At 48.6% G+C, this 24,671-nt stretch overlaps 8 protein-coding genes across 8 annotated transcripts; 6 read left to right on the top strand and 2 right to left on the bottom strand.

Annotated features, from left to right (window-relative positions):
• Positions 1–179: 179 nt before the first annotated feature.
• On the bottom strand, positions 180–4,115 carry I303_105874 (uncharacterized protein; the record flags this gene model as incomplete). The annotated part of the gene is made up of 9 exons (XM_018409185.2): positions 180–637; positions 799–1,255; positions 1,405–1,619; positions 1,880–3,035; positions 3,104–3,176; positions 3,278–3,414; positions 3,475–3,588; positions 3,675–3,831; positions 3,907–4,115. 9 exons carry the CDS (start codon positions 4,113–4,115, stop codon positions 180–182), a joined length of 2,976 nt encoding a protein of 991 aa, XP_018261457.2.
• Positions 4,116–4,602: 487 nt separating this feature from the next.
• I303_105873 (uncharacterized protein) lies at positions 4,603–7,084 on the top strand (the record flags this gene model as incomplete). The annotated part of the gene is made up of 6 exons (XM_018409184.1): positions 4,603–4,905; positions 4,975–5,408; positions 5,475–5,511; positions 5,569–6,084; positions 6,137–6,610; positions 6,674–7,084. The coding sequence occupies 6 exons, from the start codon at positions 4,603–4,605 to the stop codon at positions 7,082–7,084; spliced, it is 2,175 nt and encodes a 724-aa protein (XP_018261456.1).
• A 1,341-nt stretch (positions 7,085–8,425) lies between these two features.
• On the top strand, positions 8,426–14,357 carry I303_105872 (uncharacterized protein; the record flags this gene model as incomplete). The annotated part of the gene is made up of 4 exons (XM_018409183.1): positions 8,426–9,613; positions 9,672–12,824; positions 12,900–13,117; positions 13,637–14,357. 4 exons carry the CDS (start codon positions 8,426–8,428, stop codon positions 14,355–14,357), a joined length of 5,280 nt encoding a protein of 1,759 aa, XP_018261455.1.
• A 406-nt stretch (positions 14,358–14,763) lies between these two features.
• On the bottom strand, positions 14,764–16,971 carry I303_105871 (uncharacterized protein; the record flags this gene model as incomplete). Its single annotated transcript, XM_018409182.2, has 8 exons — positions 14,764–14,956; positions 15,084–15,333; positions 15,421–15,620; positions 15,692–15,788; positions 15,853–16,358; positions 16,435–16,558; positions 16,643–16,820; positions 16,900–16,971. 8 exons carry the CDS (start codon positions 16,969–16,971, stop codon positions 14,764–14,766), a joined length of 1,620 nt encoding a protein of 539 aa, XP_018261454.2.
• Positions 16,972–17,858: 887 nt separating this feature from the next.
• Positions 17,859–19,092, top strand: I303_105870 (uncharacterized protein; the record flags this gene model as incomplete). Its single annotated transcript, XM_018409181.1, has 4 exons — positions 17,859–17,957; positions 18,022–18,256; positions 18,327–18,529; positions 18,607–19,092. The coding sequence occupies 4 exons, from the start codon at positions 17,859–17,861 to the stop codon at positions 19,090–19,092; spliced, it is 1,023 nt and encodes a 340-aa protein (XP_018261453.1).
• Positions 19,093–19,527: 435 nt separating this feature from the next.
• On the top strand, positions 19,528–20,739 carry I303_105869 (uncharacterized protein; the record flags this gene model as incomplete). Its single annotated transcript, XM_018409180.1, has 6 exons — positions 19,528–19,615; positions 19,692–19,788; positions 19,856–19,993; positions 20,057–20,318; positions 20,387–20,559; positions 20,631–20,739. 6 exons carry the CDS (start codon positions 19,528–19,530, stop codon positions 20,737–20,739), a joined length of 867 nt encoding a protein of 288 aa, XP_018261452.1.
• Positions 20,740–21,139: 400 nt separating this feature from the next.
• I303_105868 (uncharacterized protein) lies at positions 21,140–22,658 on the top strand (the record flags this gene model as incomplete). Its single annotated transcript, XM_018409179.1, has 7 exons — positions 21,140–21,340; positions 21,427–21,578; positions 21,651–21,728; positions 21,848–21,966; positions 22,030–22,143; positions 22,220–22,303; positions 22,369–22,658. 7 exons carry the CDS (start codon positions 21,140–21,142, stop codon positions 22,656–22,658), a joined length of 1,038 nt encoding a protein of 345 aa, XP_018261451.1.
• Positions 22,659–23,077: 419 nt separating this feature from the next.
• I303_105867 (uncharacterized protein) lies at positions 23,078–24,634 on the top strand (the record flags this gene model as incomplete). The annotated part of the gene is made up of 9 exons (XM_018409178.1): positions 23,078–23,281; positions 23,359–23,414; positions 23,471–23,563; positions 23,625–23,654; positions 23,711–23,755; positions 23,812–23,897; positions 23,964–24,194; positions 24,272–24,369; positions 24,437–24,634. 9 exons carry the CDS (start codon positions 23,078–23,080, stop codon positions 24,632–24,634), a joined length of 1,041 nt encoding a protein of 346 aa, XP_018261450.1.
• Positions 24,635–24,671: the final 37 nt, after the last annotated feature.

Raw genomic sequence — 24,671 nt, 5'->3', positions numbered from 1 at the left:
TCATATACAACATTCGTTTTTCACCTAAATCCACCGAATTTCAGTCAAATGCTTGATGCCTGATTTAATGCTATACTATACATAGAACATCACGAATGCAAGGATGACGATCGCTGTCCAAGAATTTTTAACATCTTAAACCACTCTGAGATTGCGTTCTTCATTATACGTTTCTGGCATTATGGGTAGCTCAGATCCACTTTATTGGAGATGAGCAATAACCAGCATTCCAACCAGTTGACTGCACTTTCCAATTGCGATGCCTCATCTCCTTCTCGACTTCGGGACTGATCCTCATGTTGGTTCCGACCTCGAGCGTGATTATGGGCATCCTTGTGAGCTTGACGTTGAGGTCTTGGCCCAGATTGCATGATCTCGTTGACACCTTCGAGGATCGGAGTAGGATTTATAGCTAAGACCAATTGTCCGGTCGATGGAAGCTCGAGCGACTGCAGCAACGGCGGAGAAGGTGCAGAAGGCCAAGGCGAAGGTGATGATGTGCCTTGATCGGGGAGAAGGCCAAGTGCAGGAGTATCTTCGCTTTGGTAGTGAGATTGCGTTGTAGTCGTGGTTGTATTTGTATCAGGTTTAAGGAAGTTGAGGGATAATAATTGGGAATTTGACAGAGGTGCTCCGGCTACAGTACATGTAATGAAATTCCGCGGATGATGGATCAAATCAGCGTCAACTCAACTCAACTCAACGGAGGGGTGCTTAGTTGACAATGAAATCCTGGATATGTCATATGTGAAAGAAGTGCGTATTCCGCCTCGGACTTGAACTCGGACTTGAACTCACTCTGATCAAAAGCTCTAAAGCAGAATTGAGGGCATCCGTAAATCTTTGAATAAATTATATATTCTTCCAATTCGACTTTGGCCGCTTGGACTGTATTGTGCCCCGTTTGAGTAGGCGATTGTGTTTGTGCTTGTGTTTGTGCTTGTGCTTGTGCTTGTATTGAGTGATGCATATTGAGTGGCAGTGCGGCCGCTTCGTCAATCACGTCTTCTAACATTTCTTCTTCCTCTTCTTCCTGTTCTTCTTCTTCCTGTTCTGGCAGTCCGCGGTGATGTGCGGGTTCAGAATCATCTCCGAGTCTGTATCGACGATCACCTGTATCATGTGTTGAATAGATCTGCCGCGTTGTAAGAGCCGAAGGGTCTGGGCTGGAGTTACCGATGGGCACGGGGATGGGGATGGGGATGGGGATGTACTTGGTCAATCGTCTATAAAGATATCCTTGATCTGGAGCTGACTGTAATATCGTTCGAAATGGTAAATGTTAGCATATAATCAAACGACTCAGGTCACTCGATAGCATAGTACAGCCCAACGAGAGAAGCAGATCCAGATCCAGCACCACTCAGTATTCGATTGTTCGATTGAAAAAAATTTTGAACCTACCTGATGTTGAACCCATCTCCAACCATCATTCCTCCCTCCCCCTCGGTCGCTCGATCCTCCTTGTTGCACAGAACCAAGACTCTGCTCGTACCTCCCCAAATAGGCTAGACAGGCTCTCGAGAATGCTTGATGGTTCTCAAAAGGCAATTGTGGTCCATCAACACTCCCTCTCGCCGATTTATCAGGTAAACGCGAATCCGTATCAGTGTCCGCATCTGCAGGGGGGAACCATACATCGTATAAGCATGCATAAGTGATACATTTAAGCGAGAAGGAAATACTCGTAGGCATGCAGGAATGCAAATGGTGCGGAAGCAGAGAGGATGGCTGGATATCTGTATGTATGTAGATAGCACATGTATATAAAGGTCAAATGGAAGGAGAATCTGCATGTTGCATGTAATGCGTTTTGTGTAGATTGTATTGCGGGGTGGTAGGCAAAGGCAACGAAAGAGGAAATCATACTAACTTCCACCTTTCTTTCCTTTCTTACCCTTCTTCTTCTTCTTCTTTCCCGCACCAGTCCCATTGACTCCGTCCCCGTTCGTACCATTCGTGGCGTCGTCATGCTCGCTCACGTTCCCGCTGACAGTCCCACTACCACTTCCACTGCCTTCATCGAAATCGTTCGGGTTGGGCGATAGCATCTCGCTGTCATTTACTTCAATTGTCACATCCGCTTTCGTCTCTTCTACCGTTGTGCTAACTGGACTTCTCGGCTGTCCTGCGTCTGCGCCTGACGAAGGACTAATGGGTGAAGTCTCTTCAATCGTATCCATCAGATTCTCAGGTTGCTTCGATATCGGTTCCGTGTTATTCGTTTCCATCGATGCCGATCCTGAGCTGACGGTCATTCGTTTGCTCGGATCAATTGAGACGCTATTTTCAGTATCTCCCGTAAACCCGACTGGCTCCGCTACTAAATTCCCATTATCAATCTGAATCAAGATTCCATCCTGAGTATTATTACCCTTTGTCGAACCATTTGCACCGGGGCCAGGGAGACTGATCGTATTATTGGTTTGAGTACCACCGTTGGGATTGGGAGAATCGGTTTGAGAAGTATTCGTTCGGGAAGGACGCCTGCTGAAAGCGTTGATGACTCTCCTTCGTTCGATGATACCCCTCATGACTGCAGCAGGTCCAGAACGCTTAGCCATTTTCTTGGAGTGGTTATCCTCATATCGGTCGGTCTCGTCTACGATCTCTTCACCGATGATCTCTTCTATCAGATCTTCGAGACTGACGATACCGATCGCTCCGCCCTTCTGACCAGGTGTCTCGCTAATGAGCAGGAGATGCGCTCGCCCAGTCTGGAAGTAATCTAACGCTTGGAAACAGTTGATATCGGGTTTCGCCTCTGGCAAAGGTAAGAGCGGAAACTTGGAGACTGGCCATTCGTCATCTGGGTTGTAGGTGATTAGCCTTTTGACCAATAACATCCCGATGAAGTTGTCTTTCTGTCCGGGTTCGTGGATTGGTATTCGTGAGAAACCGGAAAGTAGAATCTGGTCGATGGACTCGTGGTCTAATACTTTGTCTGAAGGCAGGGTGAGACAGTCTTTGATTGGGGTCATGATCTCTTTAGCATGTTTGTCGTTCAAGGAGAGTACTCCGTTCAAAATACCGATCTAATGAAGATATCAGTCCGTGATATAGCTATTTAGCCGGAGCATCGTCCCAGAAAAGCTGCACCCACCTCGTCATCTCTGAGTGGTTCTTCACCTTCCCGGTGGAATTGCAAGAACGATTTGAGTTCCGCCTTCTTGTAACTATAAATCCGAGTGCCCTGTCAGCTTCAACAAATTTGGCACGGCCAAGACCGGACAGGAACTAGATGGAATGAAGCTGGAAGAAACCTTGAGTAACTCACGTATGACCCTCATCAGTGCCTAGGATGTAATCTAGTAATTTCGCAGTCGGCCAAGCGATGGGTGAGAACAAGATCATGAAGCACCACACCATAGGTGCGCATGCTCCTCCAATCGCTAGTCCGTATCTGACACATACCTGAGTAGCGATCCGTTAAATCAGCTTTTGCTCAGATCCTCACGGCTTCACCTGACTTACAGCTTGCGGGATGATTTCACCGAAAATGACAATCATAGTGGTCGAAACTATGACTGCATACAATCCACCACCCAACACATCGTCCAAAAAGATAGGTAAAGATTCGTTGACAATCTGTGCAGTAGGAAGCAATTGATCAGCAGAGCCCAGCACGTTCTTTCCATTCTTGGCGAACCAGTCGCCCAAGGGTTTTCACTTACGACGTTACTCAATAGCAAGACCACCAACACCCAGTGTCTACCTCGCCCAAGTAGCTTGAGCACTTTGGCCGCGGCTTTACGTTCCCTAGGCTCCGAGGAAGAGGTCGCTAAGACTCGCAGGTTGAGATCATCTGAACCCATCAAAGCCAACGTCAAACTGAATCGATAATCCGTATCATCAGCAAGTGATCCCACAGCACGAGAAAGAGGATAGTTGGGGGATGTGACCCACCCAGCAAAGACACCACCAGATAAGACGAACACAACTGATAGACTCAATTTCCACCAGAAAGCAGGACTATCAGGCGGATCTTCAGGCTCGATTGGCGTCGAAGCGGCCGCTTGGAATACCCATTCTTCCGATCGTTTGGGGATAGCGTGGAACAGCCTTGTCAGGGTGAGCAGGGTCGGAAGGGAAGCTGATCTGGCCAATGGAGGCATCTTGGCTGATGAATGAGGATCAGAAGGCGGCGGGCTACCTTCCTCAAAAGAATGCTTTAACAACTACTACTGAAGAACAGAATACGAATATGATATCTGGGCCGAGGAAGATGAATCTATTTTCGCTCTTGGCGTCATACTTCCCAACAAACTCAGGCGTCACCGTGCGCAAACAGGAGACACCACGTGCACTGCTTACTTGACGATCCCAATCTGCCTAAAGAGGTAATAGTAAGTGATGAAACGCACAGATCGTCATCATTTAATAAAATCAAAGTAAAACCCTCCACTCAACATGTCCACCTCGAAGACAAGGACGACACAGTTAATCCACATTCACATATTCACATTCCTCCTTATTCCTCCTCCTCTTCTACACAATTCTGATCACTCATACCACAATCATTCTAATGGATCAGGCTCACTGGGTGATGTGAATCAACGAAATGAGCCCTCGTACCTACACGTGATAGACACGGGCAGCATCATGTCACATACGATCATACCTACTCAACCTATAACTCTACCATATTCACATTTCTACACAACATCAGAGATACCATATGCACCAGCATTGCGGATCAAAGTCAGGCCTCATCTTCTGGTACCGACCCGCCTCATTTCTCCTCTAGCTACAGGACGGAGGATAGAAGAATGCGTAGAGACGATCGTGCCTGTTGGAGGTAAGATCCAGGTCAATCTGAAGATCAAATCAGACAACTTGGATATCGGCCTGGGATGTGGAATCGAGAATGTGATCAAGGACAAGCTGCACAGTCTTTTCAGTCTGGTGGGTCATCTACAAGATCATATAAGACGATATCATCTATTAGATTCTGACGGCCTGCTGTCCCTGCAGAACAGCAAAACTTTAGGCTTACAACCGCTCGAACCCCTCACCGACATCAGTTCCCGATCCGATCCTCCCAGCTCATCCGCAATGTCATTCTGCCTAAACCCTATCACATCATCACCCATTCATAACGTCCTGTCAACCCATTTGATACCCTCAGGGCACTCCATCGCCTTCCTGACCACCATCGACATCTCCTTTGAGTGGGTGTTCAAGGATCTCGTCCGTCGCATACCCGTACAAGAGGAAGCACATAAAACCGAGAACGAAGATGACGTTCTGTTGATGGAGCTCGAGGACTGCGGTCAAGTGGACGAGGTCGATCCAGAAGATGAGAATCAATTGTCAGCTTCGCAGCACGTCAGCGATAAACGAGGCTCCTGGATCAGTGGGCAGATACGACAAGGTCTGGATAGACTGATTCGAGTCCACTTTATTCGGTAAGCTGCTAGCATACGTCTGAATGGATCAAATACAGCAGCTTATACTATGTCACTGTCATGTAGGCGGTTCCCCCTGATCTTCGATGGCGGCTTATTACAGGTATGACACATCATACACTCGTATTCATACTCATCTGATGTGTGTATAAAAAAGCAGTATTCAACGAGCTGCGGCCTTCCTGGCAAAATATCGAAATCGCTCGCTAAGATGTTCAATCTGTCCAACGATTTCGGCACCCCGCTTGCCGTTCAGATGAAGGAATGCATCACAAGCATGACTTGCATCCAGGAATCTGAGCTTCACCGTATAGCTGAGACTGCCGTTAATTTACCCACGAGGAAGAGGAAGAGGTATTCATCCCAAAATCAAAATCAAAATCCAAACCAAGATCAGCACATTACAACAGGTGGTTGTTCACCGAAGAAACACCGAATCGGCCGTAATGTCAATGCGAGCCATGACGGGGAAGTCATAGAACCTTCGGACTCGGATCGCATGCAGTTGTACATTCGTCAAGTGAAAGATAGACGGAAAGAGTGGGAAAACGAGGGGAACTGTAAAGTCGAAAAGCGGCTGTGTAGGGTCATAAGCGATGTCACGGGGCAGATGGGGAGATCGAAGTTCATACGAAGGAGAGTCAGAGCTGGCAGAATGTCATACAATAGAATAGAGGTGAGGCGCCAAGGACGTTGCACCTTGACAATCTCGCTGACTAGACTCGTAGATCCTTCATGATGGACTGGACAGACCCGAAACGGGCAATAAGACTGAAGTCGCAGACAAAATGCCGCATGCCCCGGCCCAGGACATCATTCTCCCCAACAACGATGACGAAGAGGACGACTCCGGATATGTCGGTGAACAACCCCTTATCGAGGATGATGAGGATGACGAGTACGATGAGGATAAGGAATACTCGATGGAGGAGCATTCGTTTGACATCGAGCAGGATTTGTCGATAGATCATGAGCCACCATGGAAAGCTTATCCACCGGCGGAACAAGATGGGCGTGATGAGGATGCTGATGGCAAAGAAGATATTAGTGCAGATGAGGAAGATACTAGTGCAGATGAACTGTTAATGGAATATGATGGGGACGAGGTCGAATGTCAGGTGGATGAGATACTCGCTTTCGATGAGGAAGAGTATGAGCTGCTCATGGAGGATCAGAGTCCGATTGACAGCAAGTATGGCGAGGTGCGTTAGAGCTACTCAAAATGCCGTTTGAGATTACACGCTGATTTGATTCGGCTTGAGCAGGAGTCTGGCGTGCACTCTTGCAAGCCTAAACATGTAAGGCCAGACCTGTCGGAGTACAATGGATCGGAACACTTGAAGATCGACGCTCTGGATATGAGCATAAGGCCTCCACACCCGATTGAAAAGCCCGTTGCCTCTTATGGCTTGACGTCGATACTCGATCTGGCAAGGGAGAAACAAAACGAGCCGCTTCTTCCGGATGACTATCACCATGACCCGGACATTCAAGACAAGGTGGACGATCGCAATGGAGCTAAAAAGAACGCAGAGTGGGATGAGTATTTCCCGAACGGCGAGCAGGTCTACGAGGATGAGGATGAAGAAGAGGAAGAGTATCCATTGTTGTTTGAGGATGTGATAAAAGATCGCGGCGAGATCGATTCAAGAGCAAGATCGTTAGAAGTGTTGTGATTCAAAGTGTGATATGTAACACTGTCCGTCCATAGGGTCATTTTAGCTACAATTACAGTATTGTGAGAATGGGAATAGCGTTGTATTCAAGGTAATCATTGAGCTTTCTTTCATCCTTCTATACTTTCATTGTGGATACATTCGACTTTCTATATAATATGATCATTTAAACACTTTCTATCGTGTTTACATGTTATCAGAATGAGTGAGCATCAGTACGATCCGATCGATCCGACCTATGTTGTCGACTTACGAGGAGATGCCATAAATCATGGGATGAGTGAAATTGGGTAAACATTGGAGACCCCATACTACATCTATCGAAATCGAATTGTCAGGCACGCACAGAACGAAGTAGCCAAGAACAAGCTTAAAAATACAAATTCGAAGTGAAACGTCACACCTTTTCTTTACAGGCACACACATTCACATACATAGACTGTACACAGCACAGCACGGAGAGAAAAGCATCACCAATCGATTCATACATTTGTTCATACTAGAACAACCCTCGTCCACCATCGACAAGGAAGAGTCATTGGAACAAGTAAAGAATAGTTGTGGAACATGTTTGGATAAGATTAATCGGAACTTTTTGGATGAACGGACGGACCGTCTGGCTTGTATTGCCACCGACATCATCATCATCAAATCATTCAATCATTCAACATTTGAGCACTATTCCGCACGTGCCCAACGCCCATCTAGTTTGGTTCGTTCGTATGACTGTTTCGGCTCTCGTTTGTTTGATCGTGAGAGTTTGTTAGTGGATTTGATGAGGATATCTGTAAGTGACCAAGAGCTGTGACCAACATGTTCTTGAATACTCGTTGATCTGAATTGAATTACCCAGGTTGTTGTAAATATATGGAAAACCGTCTAGCAATACCAATCGGCAAATCATCTGGCTAGTCAAATCAAATATCTCATCTGAACTGGACATATCACTGAAGTAGAGTAAAGTAAAGTAAGTTTCGTCCTTTGCTTTCCTTTCCTTTCCTTTCTGTCATACTCCATACTCGCAGTCTATCCAGTCGCCTTTTCCGTGCCGTTCTCGGAAGTCGTCGATTGGAGGGGATCGTGTTGTTCCTTTGTCATATTTCAGACCAGCAAATTGCATGCACCATCATTTCCAATATCATCACCTATTCCCCAGATCGCTATACGATCAAAACATTCACTCTTCCTGCTGATGTGCTTTACTTGGGTTTTTGTACCATTGTAGATCGCTTGAGGCGATTGTAAAATCAGATCGCTACTGACCCGATATTCTGCTCTACCAGTCTTCTTGTCACTATCACTTCAGACTCCCGTTCCTAGATCTAGATCAGACGGAGTATAATGGGCCTCTTTTCGAGATTCAAATCCTCACCTTCCGCATCAACATCATCACCCACAGCTTCGGCATCAACTTCGATATCCAAGCGTAATCGTGAGCTCAATCACAATCACAATGAATCGATCAACCAATCGACTTCGTCAAAGGGTTCAGCTAGACCTACAACGCCAACGTCTTCCACTCATTTGACTACTCACACGCCTCAGATAGAATCCCCATCAGGCTCAACGTCAGCGTCTACGTCAAAGTTGGTGAGACCAAGTATACCTCCTCCGTCTCCCTCGAATAACTCGATCGCCTCCAGACTACGATGGAAGAAAGGAAAAGGCAAAGAGAAAGATCAAGGTCAGGGGGCAGGGCGAAGTCCACTGCACACATCATCTGAACTTCCCGCAGTCGATACCCAAGCCCCAGATCAAGACCAAGATCCGATCGGAGGTATACCGTATGAGAGTTCAAGACCACTTCATATACCTACTCAACCTCGTACGACTTCTCTACCCAACACACCTCAATCAACGAGTCGGAGACTTCCCGAGGGGAAAGGGAAACAAAGAAGAAGATCTACATTACTCTCTTTCGATGATCCCTCTTCAACTTCACCTTTGTCCAACACTCGCCCCCTCGCTGCTGACTCATTTGCACCGCCCCAGCCTCCGGAGCAGATACACCCGGACGCACAAGGGGAGGAAGAACATATCCTAGATCAAGATGACGATCTCAATGGATCTCCGTCTAGCGCAAACCGTAAGAATAGAATAGCGAGTGGGCAGTTCAGGCAAGTCGGAGGGATATTAGGTCAATGGGACTTCGAAGTGGATAGCGGATCGAAAGGTTCTTCTCCGCCTGAAAAGTGGTTGAAGAGACAATCTAATCCCCCTCCGATACCTATACCTGCCATTCAGGAACCCGCTACTTCCCAAAAGACTGAACCGCCCAAGATGAACGATAGTGCAAATGAAGGACTGACACCCTCAGTCACCAATGAATCGATCGTCTTCGTAAACAAGGAGGATCTTCTATCTGAGGTCGAGGGAGACGTCTCGCAAATATCGACAACTCATGGTAGTTCGAATGGTCATGATGACGATGGAAACCGAGTGGAGATTTTGGAGTCGGCAGAAAAGAAAACAAAATTTTGGAAGAGACCGAGGAGGTCCAGTAAGAGTCATACAGATGAGGTTGAGCGGGTGAGTCGAAGTGGAAGCGGACTGCAGAAGGATCGCTGATTCATCTGCTTTTATAAAGTCTCATTCACCTACACCTCGCAGAGATTCACGTAATGCCACTTCACTAGACCTTACAAATGACCGTCCGTCAGTCGATATCAACCAGCCCATACCCCGCCAACCACGCCCTCCGCAGCTGCGTCGACCATCCTCATCTTTTTTTCACAATCCCTTCAACCGATCGGCATCCCGTACTTCGCTAGCAATTGATTATGAGAATTCGAAGCCTGCCGACGATGGTTCGTTCCAGCTGAAAGGCTTCAGACATGTATCTGGAATGATGGAGGTCGAAGGCGCAGGAGAACTGGAAAATTATTTGGCGCATGTGAGGAAAGACCCTAGATCTTCCATATCCTCTGCCGACCTTCTCACTTCGCCCGTCATCGGAAATCACGAATTTCCTTCGCCCTCTTCCCAGACACAGAAAGACATGCCGAGTCCGCCATCATCCTACGCTCTCGCTCACCCGCCCCCTGTACCACTTTCACGTCCTGCCAGCGTAGCCCACTCTTTGGGCTCGGCGACTGGAGAAGAGTTCATGACCGCCAACAAAGTCAGTGTAGCTGCTTTTAGAAAAGGTATCAGGAGACCCAGCGAAAACCTCGTGACCATGAGCGATATAGGCCATGGTGCGATGACACCGAGATACGCCTCCGGACAACACTCTCCGTTGCATCATGCGACAGACGACGAGGATGATGATGATGTACCGCTAGGAATGATCAAAGGGAAGGATTTAAGGAGAGAGAAGAGTTCGCAATCTCTATCGAACATGCGAGATTCGAATAATGTTTCACCTGCTATACAGTCCACGCCAGCCAATAACAGTAGAAGACCCTCGACGATGTTTTATCAGATCGAAAGGCAACCTTCGCCTGCAATCACCGCTGACCAAAAAGCCTCAGCGCATTCGGCGATTAAGCTGACTCCGGAGCAGAACACATCACAATCACCGAGTCTCGCATCGAAGCAGCCAACCCAAGATGTGAAATTCAAGCCGGGTCCGAATGCTACTCCAAATATCAGTCGTCGTGCCAGCCCAGCTTTGACACCCGGACAAGAGATAGCCAGAAAGTCAAGCCCGAATCCAACTCTCACATTCACGGTCCACCGACAGAAGCAAGGGCACCAGAGAAACGGAGGGGGTTCAGCGGGAAGTGGATTTGTCGTCAAGAGTGGCAAATCTTCCAGGGGTGATCTTAAGCCCCAAGAGGCATCTGGCGGAAATACAGGCTCAGCACTGAATAGTCCTTCAGTGTCTGGAGCATCGACTCCGAATCCTCCACCGGGTGCGAAGTCGCCAGGACAAGCCAACGATGCAAGCTTCGTGACCTCTCCTGAAGAGATAGAGCCGATAGACGGCTATTTCTCGCATTTAGCGCCTTTCATCAACGACGAGCCCGCTCGACCCGTGCATTCTACTCACTCCACCCCTTCGTCTGTTTCTGTGAGCAGAGGAACGCCTAACATCCCATTGGACAGACAGGGTGATAATGCGAGTCCAGCTCGAGCACCTGGACCACCTGTCGCTCCTCTTCCCTTGCCTGAACCTGGAGACGCGTCTCCTGGTCAATTGAACTTACCTTTGCCTCCGGATAAAATGCCGGACACTCCGCCCAAACAACCCACAGATCTCCCTGCGACCGCCGCTGCGCCCGACAGTCTTTCGCCGAATGCCAGGAAGAAGTTGTCATTATTGCAGGAGCCTATGAAGATCATTTCTGGCTTATGGCATCCACCGTCTACAATCGAAGAAACGTTCGATCCTGCGTTTGTCCTTTCCTCGATGGACGCGTTGGGTGGTAACTCCGAGAACTCTACCCCTGCGAATAGCCAGCAGCGTACAATTACGAATACGCACGCTGAGACGGACCTGGATGAGCGAGTGCGATCGCCACTGGCGGAGCGCTTGGCCGGCATCGCTTATATGTCTGCCTCGAACAATAACGAGAAGTATCCGGTGCAAGCTATACAACCGACAAGCGACCATTTGCCTGACAACCACATCGAACGTCTACAAGAGGATCATACCATTCCCCAGCGTCCTAAAGCTAATCAGGAGTTCTCATCAAGCTTCGCCAGAGCCAAAGCTCGGAAAGTCCCGAAGGACGATTCCACAGAGAGCGAAGACGAAACAGAAAGCGAAAGTACGAGCGCGGCCGAAAGCTCAGGAATGACTCCTCGTTCCAAAGCTCAGGCTAAACCAATTGTCGGAGTTTCCTCTAATGCTGGCGCGCGGAAAAGCAAGATGAATAGTCCCATTACTGCCACGGGCGAAAGACAAGTGCCCCTCGGACCCAGGAAACCCTCTACGGGCAGTAATAGGAAACGAGTGTCTTCTATGTACTCGAGCCTGGGCTCAAGTATGACAATGAGCAATATTAATGATACTCTCAAACAGCCACACGAAGATGATGATAGACCTCTAGGTAGACTTGGTAAATCACCCAGCGTATCTGATTTGGCAACTTCCGCTTCCTTGAATACTCCCGCTCGACGAGACATGCCCAATGCGCCCAGGCCCAAAACCTTGATTGAGCTTGGTCCGGTAGTCCAGCCTCTGAAGGATCTGTCGACTGATCATTCCACTTCGCCGACTTCTATGACTTCTTTCAGACCTCAGTTGAGATCACGCGGGCAATCGCGAAATCATGCTCAAGCTCAAGCTCAAGCTTCCACTTCGTCTTCACAGGACTCGCAGCGCCAACCGATGACGTCAAGACAATCGCCGCCGACTTCGCAGCATCCACCGTCTTCAAGACACCCCCCACCTCAGCCACCATCGTCATCGTCTCAGCAGCAACAGCGACCAAGAGCACCGGTGCCTACGCGTACCACCTCAGAAGAGAAGCCAAAGAATCCAAACTCCAACTCCAGGTCATCGCCATCCCCTAATCCGACAGCACACAGAGCTATCAAACGGTCTCCTGCGCAGACTTTGATTAAATTACCTGAAAATGAGATTGGACATCGAAAGACGGCTAGTCCGGATAGTTCGAGATCAGGTACGACGGGTGGAACGGGTGGATCGGTAAATTATCAACCTATGACACCCAAGGATCCTGATGTGAGGAAATTGCAGGAAATTCAATCGCAGCTGCCGCTGCCTCTGGTGAATGTCAAGAAGGGTCCCACTAATACTGACAGAAATAATGAATACGACGGGAAACAGGTAAGTCACCCAGCATGGACTGATTCCCTGACACCAAAGTTGTATTCGATCATTGATGTGGTGTTTCGTATATAGATCTCTCGCGAGCCGGGTCCAATTCAAGGCCAAGATCGAAGACAAAGAAGTCATTCTTCGATGGGGCAAAATCAAAATAAGTGGAATACCTCGATTAACATGGGAATGGGAATGGGAATGGGATATAATTCAAATCCAACTCAGAACCAGAATCACATGATGGGGATGGGGATGATGCCCCCGATGGGTATGGGAGGGATGGATCCCGAAGCTATGCGGTGAGTTGCTTGAGATACCACTTAGATTCCTGCTGCTGGTTTTCCTCCACCTTCGCCTTCACCCATTGACCCTGTCCCTCCTCCCTCTCTCCTCCCCTCCTAACTCTCTCCTCCCCTCCTCCCTCTCTCCTCCCTCTGTCCCCCTTCTCTCCTCCCTCTCTCCTCCCTCTCCTCTCCCTCTCTCCTCCCTCTCCTCTCCCCTCTCCCTCTCTCCTCCCTCTCTCCCTCTTCTCTCCTCCCTCTCTCCTTCCTCTCCTCTCCCTCTCTCCTCCCTCTTCCCACCTCTCTCTCGCTCTTCTCTCCTCCCTCGTCCCTTTCTCCTCCGTTGAGCTCGTCCTGAGCCTGATTCCACCTTATACTCCTCCATTCCGGACCCCGTCCTCGCTCCTGCATCATTCACACCGCATCCGTGCCCAGATACCCAACTCCCTACTGCGCTTCTCTCGCACCGCACTACGGCGGTATCACTACCATCGGTGTCCTGTTTACAGCGGAGCTGACAGTCTTCCGGATCATCAGCAACATGATGAAACAGCAATGGCAGATGCAATTCATGGCTGCCGCTTACCGTGCTTCTGAGGAAGAATGGGAACGACAATCTTGCGTATCGGGTCAGACCAATCATACTTTACCAGCTTCCTTCGGTCAAGCATCCCAGATGCCCAATATGGGCTGGGGTATAGGTGTGATGGGACAATATCCGAATCCCATGGCAGTATACGGTAATCCTCAAGCTCAAGCGATGTTTCCCAGCCAACCATATGGTTACCCCATACCTCCACCGTCACCGTCTGCAGGCTCAACCCTAGGTTTAGGCTTGAACCCACAAGGAGGAGGTGGAATGTACTCGTATGGTACGAATATGGGTGCTCAGTCAGTCTTTGGTGGAGAATTCGGACCGCCACCAATCACACCCTCGCAAAGGTTCATGGGCAATCAAGCGCAATTACAACCGCCTTTACCTGCAAATACCAGTAATCAACCCACTTCCAACAGAGGTCGGAATAGACGGGACTCTTCGTCGCTTTCGCAATCGGTATATATACCTTCCAACCTCAGTACCAGTCAGAACAGCCCGCCGCCACCTAGTAGTTGGGGAAGACGAAGTGCTTATGGATCAGGAGATTGGTCTGATATCAATAACAGTAATAGAAGCAATACAGAGCGACAGAATTTACAGCCACCAGGACAATCGGGTCAGAACAGGCGTGCTCGACCATCCTCGCAATTTGCCAATTAGTCAACCTAACGAAGTCACGTTTATCATACGGTAATACGATGTAGAACCCAGACAAGTGCCAAAACAATTATGAGTAATGTCTCAACGAACATAATCAAATGAACCGCAAATGAACGAAATGATCATCCCTCCAGTTCAGCAGACCCAGTGCTGCGTCTACATCCAATTTCTTCTTTGTGTGTATACAGTATCATCATCACTCGCCCAGATCAACCTTCAGATAAATGCATTATCTCAATTACACATAATTCATACGTATACTACATTTGCATGTTTGTCTACACGTCTGTACAAGATCACTGATTCACTATATACGGACCCTACAACCGTGTCCTGTCATGCAGTACTTCGTTCTTCCGTCTCTCTCCTTTGCGTCGCCTGCCTCAAGTTGACAGAGTCGAGCAATCTATCGCCTGGTGGTTGGAACAGTCTCCACATGCGCAATTTCGCCTTTCTCCTTCTCGTCTGCTCCGATATTATCGTTATCGTTATCAGCTTGTCTTGCATTGTCGAACGCGCCTCTTTCCCTGGCTTCAAGATTGGCTTTTCGTTGTTCGGGCGTAATAGCACCGAAGATGACGTCCATGTCTTCCAATGACCTATATCAGATATCCGCAAAATCGATTGTAAGAGAGGATTTTTCAATTTCAAGATTGCAGCGGGCCGGATGCCAGCGAAGAGCGAAGAGCGAAGAGTGTGGAGTGTGAGGCGTGGTAGAAAACTTACAATCCCCTTGTTTCAGGTAAGAAGTAAGAATACGTCGCCATCAACATGTTGATACTTCCAAACATGAAGAACAGACGACCATTTGTGAGTTTCTCGGTCAAAAAGGGTGTTATTTTTGCTAGGACGAAATTCCAAAGCCACTGAGTGGCGGCTGCTAGGGATACACCGGTAGCTCGAGTGCTTGTGGGGAAGATCTCGGAGACGTAGACCCATGCGATGGGCCCCCAAGAGAAACAGTATGGTACGACGTCTACAGTAGAGTCGGACATCAGCATCATCATCATCATCATCGTCAACTTGTGGCACTCTTATACGACAAAGGGTTTGAACGACTCACAGAGATAGATCATTGTGGCCGCGGCGATACTTGAAGGGGGGATCGAAGTTAAGCCTTGTTTGATAGGATGGGTGTATATGATGGAGCCGATGATGAAGAAGAACATCCCCATGAAGAATGCTCCGAATGACAAGGATTTTCGACGTCCGAATTGCTCGATACCGATCATCAGAAACACACCCGTGGCGACGAATTTGACGCTGCGAGCAGAATCGTCATAGTAAGCTGAAAGATTCCACCTCATCGATGACCGTCTGATGATGAGGCTTACATTCCGTATATACCTGATGCTAGAAGAGACGGAGTGGTGCCTTCGAAGCCTATTGATTGGAAGATCGATGGGGCGTAATATCCAATCGCATTTTGACCTTGAGATCAAACAAATGTCAGTCCATGTGAGACATCAAGCAATCGAGGGGACACATCACCTACCAGACCATTGAGTCAGGAACATCATGCTAGTGGCAATAAGCAATCTTGGCCATTGACCCTTCTGGAGTAACTCCCTATATGGGTTACTTGACGTGCTGTTCTTCTCATCTTCTAAGCCAGTCTTGATCTCTGCAAACTCCTCGAGGGTTTCCGGGTGATCCGTGGACGTCTTCCTCAACCAAGCGAGGTTTTCGAGAGCTTGTTCGTCCCTGCCGACATAGGCCAACCATCTGGGCGACTCCCTGACGAAGAACAGGCAGATAACCATAAACCCAGCAGGCACCATCTGAAAGGCGATCGGGATCCGCCATTGTAGAGTCGACGTAGGGATATGTACCGAAACGCCGTATGGGATCCAGTAGGAGATCATTACCCCACTAGCAAGAATGAATTGGAATAGACCGGTGATTCGACCTCGGAGTTCCTTTGGCGCGTTTTCCGATACGTAGGGAGGCGCAACGGCGGACATCGCTCCTACCCCTATACCAGCTAGGACTCTTCCAATACTGCATCCCAGCGAGAACAACCTGATCAGCCAATACGTGTCGCCTCCAGATCAAGTACGACGGCCGGAAAGCTCACTAGATAGGGATTAAGCTGTTTTTGGCGGCTGTCTGAATGGCGGCACCGACGAAAAAGACGGCAGCGAAGCCCATCAAAGTGTATTTTCGTCCGAATCTTTGGGAAATAGGTGCTGCGCCCAGAGCTGAAGCGGAATAGAATACAGTATTAGGCATATCAGCCCGCGGCTATACTGACTATGGGTATGCGAATGCAGGCTTGCGCTCACCCCCGAAGAAACAGCCTGCTTGGAGCACAGAAACTACGTTGGATTTGAGGTTCGCCACATGTATGGGATTGCCTTCAAGGTGAAAATCCCTTATGAATCCGGGCAAAGCAATGGTGGACCCAGCTACACCTGTGTCGTATCCGAAGAGCATCGCGCCCCAATAGCACACGAGAGCGAGCTGAGAAGACATTATTTATGTCGTCAGTGGACCATTGCTGGCTGAAAAGAAGGCGTTTCAACGATAGATCGGAACGCACCATATACGATCTGGAGTGTCTTCGCATACCCCGGAAAGGGTTGCGGGAGACTTTACCTTGAAGCTGAAGCATTGTCTTTGCCGGATGGTAGGGATTAAGTCAAATGAGGGGTTTTGGCAGCAAAACAGGGGCAATCGGATTCCAATGACGGTCCCGATGGTGGATATATAGGAGATTCAGCCCGGGGTTGATCACTGGGTTGATAGCGATCAACACACCCCTACAGGGTCCCCCCGGGCCGCTGGAGATCCCCTCCTCGTTCGCATTCCTTTTTCGACAGGGGAAGAAGCAAGGAAAACGTTATGTCCGCTTCATTGCGGCGCGGAGGGGCCGGGGCATGGTATTGGGGAATTCGCAATTTACCTTGACATAAGCGGAGCGGTCCGAGAATCGCGTTGTCTTCCGCACTTTTAAACCTGGATGTTGGCGCAAGATCAGTAGGAAGGTCAGGTGGCGCGCGGCATCGGTCCGCTCATCGACGGTGGTCCCGGAAGACGGTCCGAGTCATCGAATTCCCACAGGCCTGGACTAGACGCCCAAATCATCTGATGGGATAGCAGCGGAGGACAGCCGCGTTGACTCGCTGGACCGAGCAAGGCAAAACAGCTGAGGACCGGAGTTTTGAACAGAACTGAAAATGGATGCGCAAAGTTCAACAGGTGGTGTGGGAAAATGCAGAGAGAAAAGAAGATATGCCCGGTTAGGTATGTCCGGTTCTAGTCTATGGTCAGCTGAGCAGCTGAGCAGATTAACAGATCGGGCCGCCAATTCCGTCCCCACGGAGAATCTGTTGCTTATCTTTACAAGGTTGACTGCACGGTATATATAGACTCTCCTGTTGGCCAAATTCGACCTGTAGTTCCGTTATAGTCCCCTTTCGACTCCACACTTTCGATTTGCCCCTTTTATTAGGAAATCTGGCCCCGCATATAAATATATATAGAAAATCCCTCTTCAACATGGCTGCTGTGGCTTCTAGACCTGCTCCTATGGCTTACGAGAGCCCCAAGTGGGGTTTCGCGGGCAATATGAAAATCGAAGATAATTCCGGGGCACTGGTGAGTGCCATTCATCATATCCAAACGAGGTTGTGGGATCTAACCCGTGTGGATGACACCGCAGATCGATCCGGACGTCTTAGGATGGCTTGAACCTCTTGCTTCCGACGCAAGTGATGAAGAGCTGCGAACTAGGTACGAGCAGGATGGAGTTGTTTGGGTCAAAGGAGTTATCCCTCGAGAAAAAGTGCTCGCTATGAGAAGAACATACTTCGAATATGTCGCTTCCTCCGGCGTGCTCAAAGAGGGAAGTGATCCTACCGATGGTATCTTCTGCGGTGGCGATCCTCACAAGTTCGGTAAGCCGCACTTACCCCAATCAAAGGTTCATATCACGGAAGCTAAAATGAATCCACAATGACGAAATAGCTGGACCCGGTGTAGCCTCTCACTTAGGTGTTACGGAAGCAGAGTGTGACTTCTTGGCGAAGTCTGTCTCAGCTCATCAGGAAGATTTCGTGAAGACTTTCGCGCAAGATGGACATATTATGAACATGGTCAAGAGAATCAAGCCCGACTGGGAAGATCCATTGCTCTTCAAACGTCAACTTCTCCGTTCGAATGTGCCAAATGTAAGCCACTGTCTATATAGATTAACGGGTCTGATCATCTCAACTTTGCTAACCTTACTATTGCCTCGACTCACTAGTCTGAAGGTACAGCAACCAAGGTTCATTTCGATCAGATTTTTCTTCGGGCGGCACCTCCTACATCATTGACAGCGTGGGTTCCGATCGGAGACGTCCCGCCTGAATCAGGAGGCCTCATTTACCTCGAAAACTCTGTGCCATTGGGCAATGCGATCGAAGAGGAATTCACACGGATCAATGCGACATTATCCGATGAACAGCGAATGTCGGCTTTCAACGTGAACATGGTAGAGCGAGGTACATTGAGCAAAGATTGTGGTAAATTCGCTCGGGAGCAAGATGGTGAAAAACGAAGATGGCTGATTGCGGATTACGAGGCTGGAGATGTTGTCTTCCATCATCCTTGTATGATCCATGCCTCTGGAGTCAACCGAGATCCGCTTGGCAGAATCCGATTAGCAACGGATCTGCGATTCGCAGATAGAGCGGCTCCATACGATTATAGATGGGCAAATCAGTACTTCAAGCCCGGAGATGGTTTGTGATCAACTCGCGGTTTTCGTCTTACGCTTCATTCATCGATTTGTATGCGCCACCTTTGTAGCAGAATGTAATACGTACGAAGCCAATCCATTCGCTTCAGAAGTGGCGCATCCTTAATCTCACAGGAGCAGAGCCCGAACTTCTTCCTATCAGGCCAAAGAGACAAGCCATTTGACGGTCGAATGACTGTAATCAGCTATCAAGGCAGTGCTCTCTCGTCCCAGACAAGTCATGAATCTGTATGTTCGGCTATGTAACGAGGCAATGCGTTTGAACGGATCATCCGACCGACCGGTCCGAGCACCGGTGGAAACGTGCTGCTCTTCTGCCTTGCGTTTCCTGCAGCGACCTATAACTGCACGATTACCGCCTTTACTTGCGCTTTCTTTTCTATGTGCCGTCTTATGACTCTTCTGCTGCTGACTGTTCAGCTGATCATGAAAGTCCTGTGGTTCAGATCGACCTGGAACATCGACCATTCCGAATGGCCGTCCCTCATTGCGAGGTCCAAAGAGCTAGGCTTTGGTACGTAACTCCCCTAGTAGACAAGACAATGATCTTGCACCTTGATCCGCTGCTGAGCTGACGATATTCGACGCAGATGGTATCGAGCTAAACATACATCGAGCGGGACCGCTAGAGGGATTTGGTGAGCTGAGCAGATTGATCAAAAGCCACGGTCTTCTAGCTTCAGTCGCGTGAGTTCCAGGCGAGCATGCTGAAACGCTTGCAGCTGGTATACTGTAGCTGAGACAAATTATGAAGGACTTTCTCATCATGGACCAATTACATCGGACCTCGTCCGCCAGGCTTGACCGCGGACGACCATCTCAAGACTTACAAGGCAAATCTTATTGCAGCCAGAACATTTGATCCGGTGGTGATCAACGTACAGAGTGGGGTGTGAGTCACCTTAGATAACCGGCTTCGGCTGAACGATTACTAATACAGAGATTGATGGGTCAGGGATTACTGGTCAAGAGAGACTTCCATCGAATTCTTTCGGCAAACACTGGAAATCGACACAGAATTAGGGCTAGCAGGAAGAGTGTGCCATGAGACTCACCGAAATCGAAGCTTGTTTCATCCTTACATTGCTGCCGATATTGTTAAGGCTGTACCTCAATTACGGCTGACTGCCGATATCTCGCACTGGACCTGTGTTTGTGAAAGGCTTTTGAATATATCCCCGGAAGATGTGGAAGTGCTCGACCGCCTGTCACCTCATGTGTGTCCATTTCACAAGTCCAGCACGCGTGGAGCTCGTTGATGGCTGAGCTGTCACGCCTTTTGCAGTTCCAGCACATTCACGCACGTATTGGCACGACTCAGTCTTCTCAATGCCCTGATCCGAATGATCCTGAATATGCGAAAGAACGAGACTTCTTCGAGAAAACTTGGAAAGAGATCATCAGATCTGTGGCTGGCAAGGGGGAAAAGGACTGGATATCAATTGTGCCGGAGTATGGGTACGTATCGACTCCCAACCCACGTGGACCTGGCAAGATGATAAAGCTGACTACTGGGTGTTACGATGAAGGGCTTATCCTTATATGCCATTGCATCATCCAACGAATTTCTCCGACCTCGCCAATGATGAGTTCAAAAGGCTTAAGCCTACTCTCGAAGAATTTGCGGCAACTCTATAGTCTTCCTGAGCGTGAATGAATGAGCGATATAAAGCATCTACACATAATAGTGCTCAAGAACCGGCGCTTGTAGGCTTGTACAAGTCCTTATCTTTGATCGCTTGCAGCAGCCACGCGTTTAAACCCTTTCAGCCTGATCGTGTCGGTCCAAGCCGAGTTTCCGCATTTGACGGAATTTTGGTCGCGTACGTCACCGACATAGTCGATGATGTGATAGGGCAAGAAAGCGAGGGTAAAGCAATTACCGCAAGCACGTCAGAGAGGATCATCGATATCGTTCTGAATACGCTCATTCATATTCTGAGTCCTGTCTGTCTGTGTTTTGATTTGTCTTTTTCAGACTTCTTGAATTCTTCTACCTCGTCAACATATTGAGCATAGAATCGAAGACAACTGCACAATGGGAGTCATCACCAAAGGAGATCTTATATTGGTATCTGGTGCTTCCGGATTCATCGCGTCGCATACAGCCAAACAGCTGCTGCAAAAAGGATACAAAGTTCGAGGTACCGTTAGATCAGAAGCTAAAGGCGAATACCTGAAAGACCTCTTCAAGGGTTTGGGCGACTTTGAGTATGCGCTCGTAGACGATATTACTAAGGTATGCGGTCCTATTTTGCCAAAGGGGCTTGGAGGTGCCTCGTATCGAAACCAAGAGAAAAGCTCACTGTCGGCCTTGTCGTGTAGGACGGAGTTTTCGACGAAGCCGTCAAAGGGGTAGATGCAGTCGCTCACTTGGCGTCGCCCTTCTACACTGAGGGAGTCAAGGATCCTCAAGAACTTATCGGGCCAGCTGTAAAGGGTACTACCGGTATCCTCAAGAGCATCCAGAAGAACAAGTGAGTTCATCGGCTTATTCACGATCAACCTTCCATTAGAGCCTCATCTGATGCTTGATTCCGCCCAAATAGTCCAGACCTTAAAAGGGTAGTCATCACTTCGTCGGTAGCGTCCATCATGAGCACCGATTCTCGACCTGCACCAAATCTGTAAGTGATTCAAGTTCCCCCAGCATACTCCTGCCAGGCGCTTCTGGACTTACGTTGCTTCTTTGGGAAATGATTTCCCAAATATACACATACTCAGCTCATTATCATGATGTATGTAGCTACACTGAGGAAGATTGGAACCAGGACTCCATTCCGCACGTAGAGAAGAATGGGGTCAAGTCAACTGGTGGACACTCATATCAAGCATCCAAAACTTTAGCCGAGAAGGCTTTGTGGAGTAAGTAGATCATCAGGCCACTCCTTCAGCAAGAGTCGTCAAATTGCTGATGCTCTATGTTAGAATTCATCGAGGATGAGAAGCCATCTTGGGATGCCGCAGCAATCAACCCGCCTCTAGTCTTGGGTGAAGTGATACACCAGGTAGACAGTCCAGAGAAACTGAATACCTCGGTCGGTACGTTGCTTCACGTGCACATTCACTGTCAAAGTATTGTAGGTCTGGGCTGACGCATACTGGACCGTCTTGATAGCGTACCTCTGGCAATGGCTTAGCGGCAAAAAGTCTGAATCTGACTTACCAGGACCTTTGGGTAACTGGGTAGATGTCAAAGATGGTAAGTCTTCGGTGAGGTCACTCGCTAGTCGATGCGAAGCTGACTATCATCTACCCAATCTGCAGTTGCTGAAGCCCATATCAGAGCGCTTGAGGTAGTAGAAGCTTCTGGACAACGATTCATCACTGGAGCAGGATACTTGTTGGGTCAAGCAATTGTGGACGGAATTCATAAACGATTCCCTGATGCTAAGAACGTTCCGGTTGGCAAACCAGGAGAATATGAAGAGACTACCAGCAAGATGAATTTGTTCAATGGTGACAAGGCCAAGAAGGTGTTAGGTATAAACTACAAATCACTGGAGCAATCCACCTATGAGACCGGTGAAAGTCTGTTCAAGAAATTTGGCCATTAAAAGGGCAGAACCTGATGGACATAGCGTAGATACCGATGGAGTCGACCGAGGTGATGGATATGTTATTCATGTGTGTTTTGCAAGCTGCGGGCTCTCATTCATAATGTACATCTCGCAATTGAAGAAGCCGAAATTGTGCGTGCAAAGGAGGTTGTCACCCTCCTTTGGGCTACTGAACCGGCCCGAAAAAAGACGGGTGGACAACGTCAGGGACAAGGCGCAAATCCACGCAGGAGATCAATCGTCATGGATCACTGACCTCCACTACCTCCACTTCCTCATTCACCGTCTATAAATACATAAATACACCGTCATCGCCAGATAAGTCCTCTAAGTCCAGCTCTCGTACAGATAGAGTCTGCATCACCATTATTCACGCTTTCCGCCAAACATATACCTCGTTGAGACGATTAGTCACAATGCCCGCTATCAAACCTGGTTCGCTCGTCCTCGTCACCGGAGCTTCCGGATACATCTCGTCCCACACCGTTGAAGCCTTTCTCGATCAAGGATACAATGTTCGGGGTACAGTCAGAAGTACTTCCAAGGGAGAATATCTCGCCAATCTGTTCAAGGACAAGAAGGGCAAGTTCGAGTATGCCATTGTAGAAGACATTGGTAAAGTGAGTTGGTTTCCCTCCCTCATCCCCTGCAATAAGGCACTATAGGGTGTCCGACTAATCATCGGGACGCTTTAAAGGATGGAGCCTTCGACGAGGCTGTTAAAGGGGTCGATGGAGTAGCTCATATGGCCAGGTAAGCCTACTAATGTCGGACGATCTTGCCCTCAGCTGACGAGTGACGTACAACAGTCCCTTCCATTTCAACGCTGAGGAGCCAGAAGAACTTTTCACTCCTGCCATTCAAGGTACAGTCGGGGTCCTCGAAAGTCTCAAGAAGAACAAGTGAGTAGTCTGCGCTTCGGGGCTTCATGTCGATCAGATCATGCTGACCTCCAATTTCTAGTCCAAATGTTCAGAGAGTCGTTGTCACTAGGTGAGGTCAAGTCATCGTAAAGGTGGAAGAAACGTGGACTAAAGTGATGCTCGTAGTTCCGTTGCTTCAGTTATGGACTCGAACATGAAGCCTCCACACACGTGAGTGATATCTGCTGTAGCCTGATCACTAAATCGTGCTCATCTGCTCCTGTCAGCTTTACTGAGAAAGACTGGAATGTTGTCTCGCCTAAGGAGTGCGAAGAACAAGGTAAAAACGCTTCAGGACAAGCTAAATACAGAGGTAAATTCGCCCAGAGGTCTACATCCTGACTGGACCAGGGCGCTGATTCATAATCCATATTTATAGCTAGTAAAGCTCTCGCTGAGCGAGCGTTCTGGAAGTTCTTCTCCGACAACAAGCCACCATTCGACGGAGTCGCCATCAACCCGCCTTTAGTACTTGGTCCTATCATTCACCAATGTGACAGCCCAGAGTCACTCAACACCTCAGTGGCTGTTTACTATTCATGGCTCAAGGGTGAGAAGACAGAGAAAGACCTACCTGCCGGTGGCATGAATTATGTTGATGTACGAGATAGTAAGTCTTTTTTTGTTCGGTGCCAGAGCTGGTTCAAATTTGGACTTGTGTGTCTGACTGTAATGGGTCTGATTCAGCTGCCCTCGCACATCTGCTGGCTCTGACTGTGCCGGAGGCCAGTGGCGAGAGGTTCATCACCGGTAACGGACCTGTCAGCGGCAACGAATATGTTCTTGTGAGTCGATCTTATCATACTATCCGCCTCCTGAGTTCCAAGAAGCATTACTGACTTGGGCTGGTAGGAAATTGCCCGGGATTTCCCAGACCTCAAGAACATTCCCAAAGGTAACGATGATGCCAGTTTCAGGAAGAAGCTCAACACAGAAGCAATCATTCACGATGGCTCGAAAGCGACCCGTGTGCTCGGTCTGAAGTATAGACCGGTAGAAGAAACCTTGAAGGAGATGGGTCAATCACTTAGGGAACGATTCAACTTCTAAATAATGAAAGTCGGGCTCGCGCCGACTATTATATGAG

The sequence above is a fragment of the Kwoniella dejecticola genome, chromosome 7 (genome assembly GCF_000512565.2).
Source record: "Kwoniella dejecticola CBS 10117 chromosome 7, complete sequence".
Lineage (NCBI taxonomy): Eukaryota > Fungi > Basidiomycota > Tremellomycetes > Tremellales > Cryptococcaceae > Kwoniella > Kwoniella dejecticola.
This window is presented reverse-complemented; position numbering and strand designations above follow the sequence as displayed.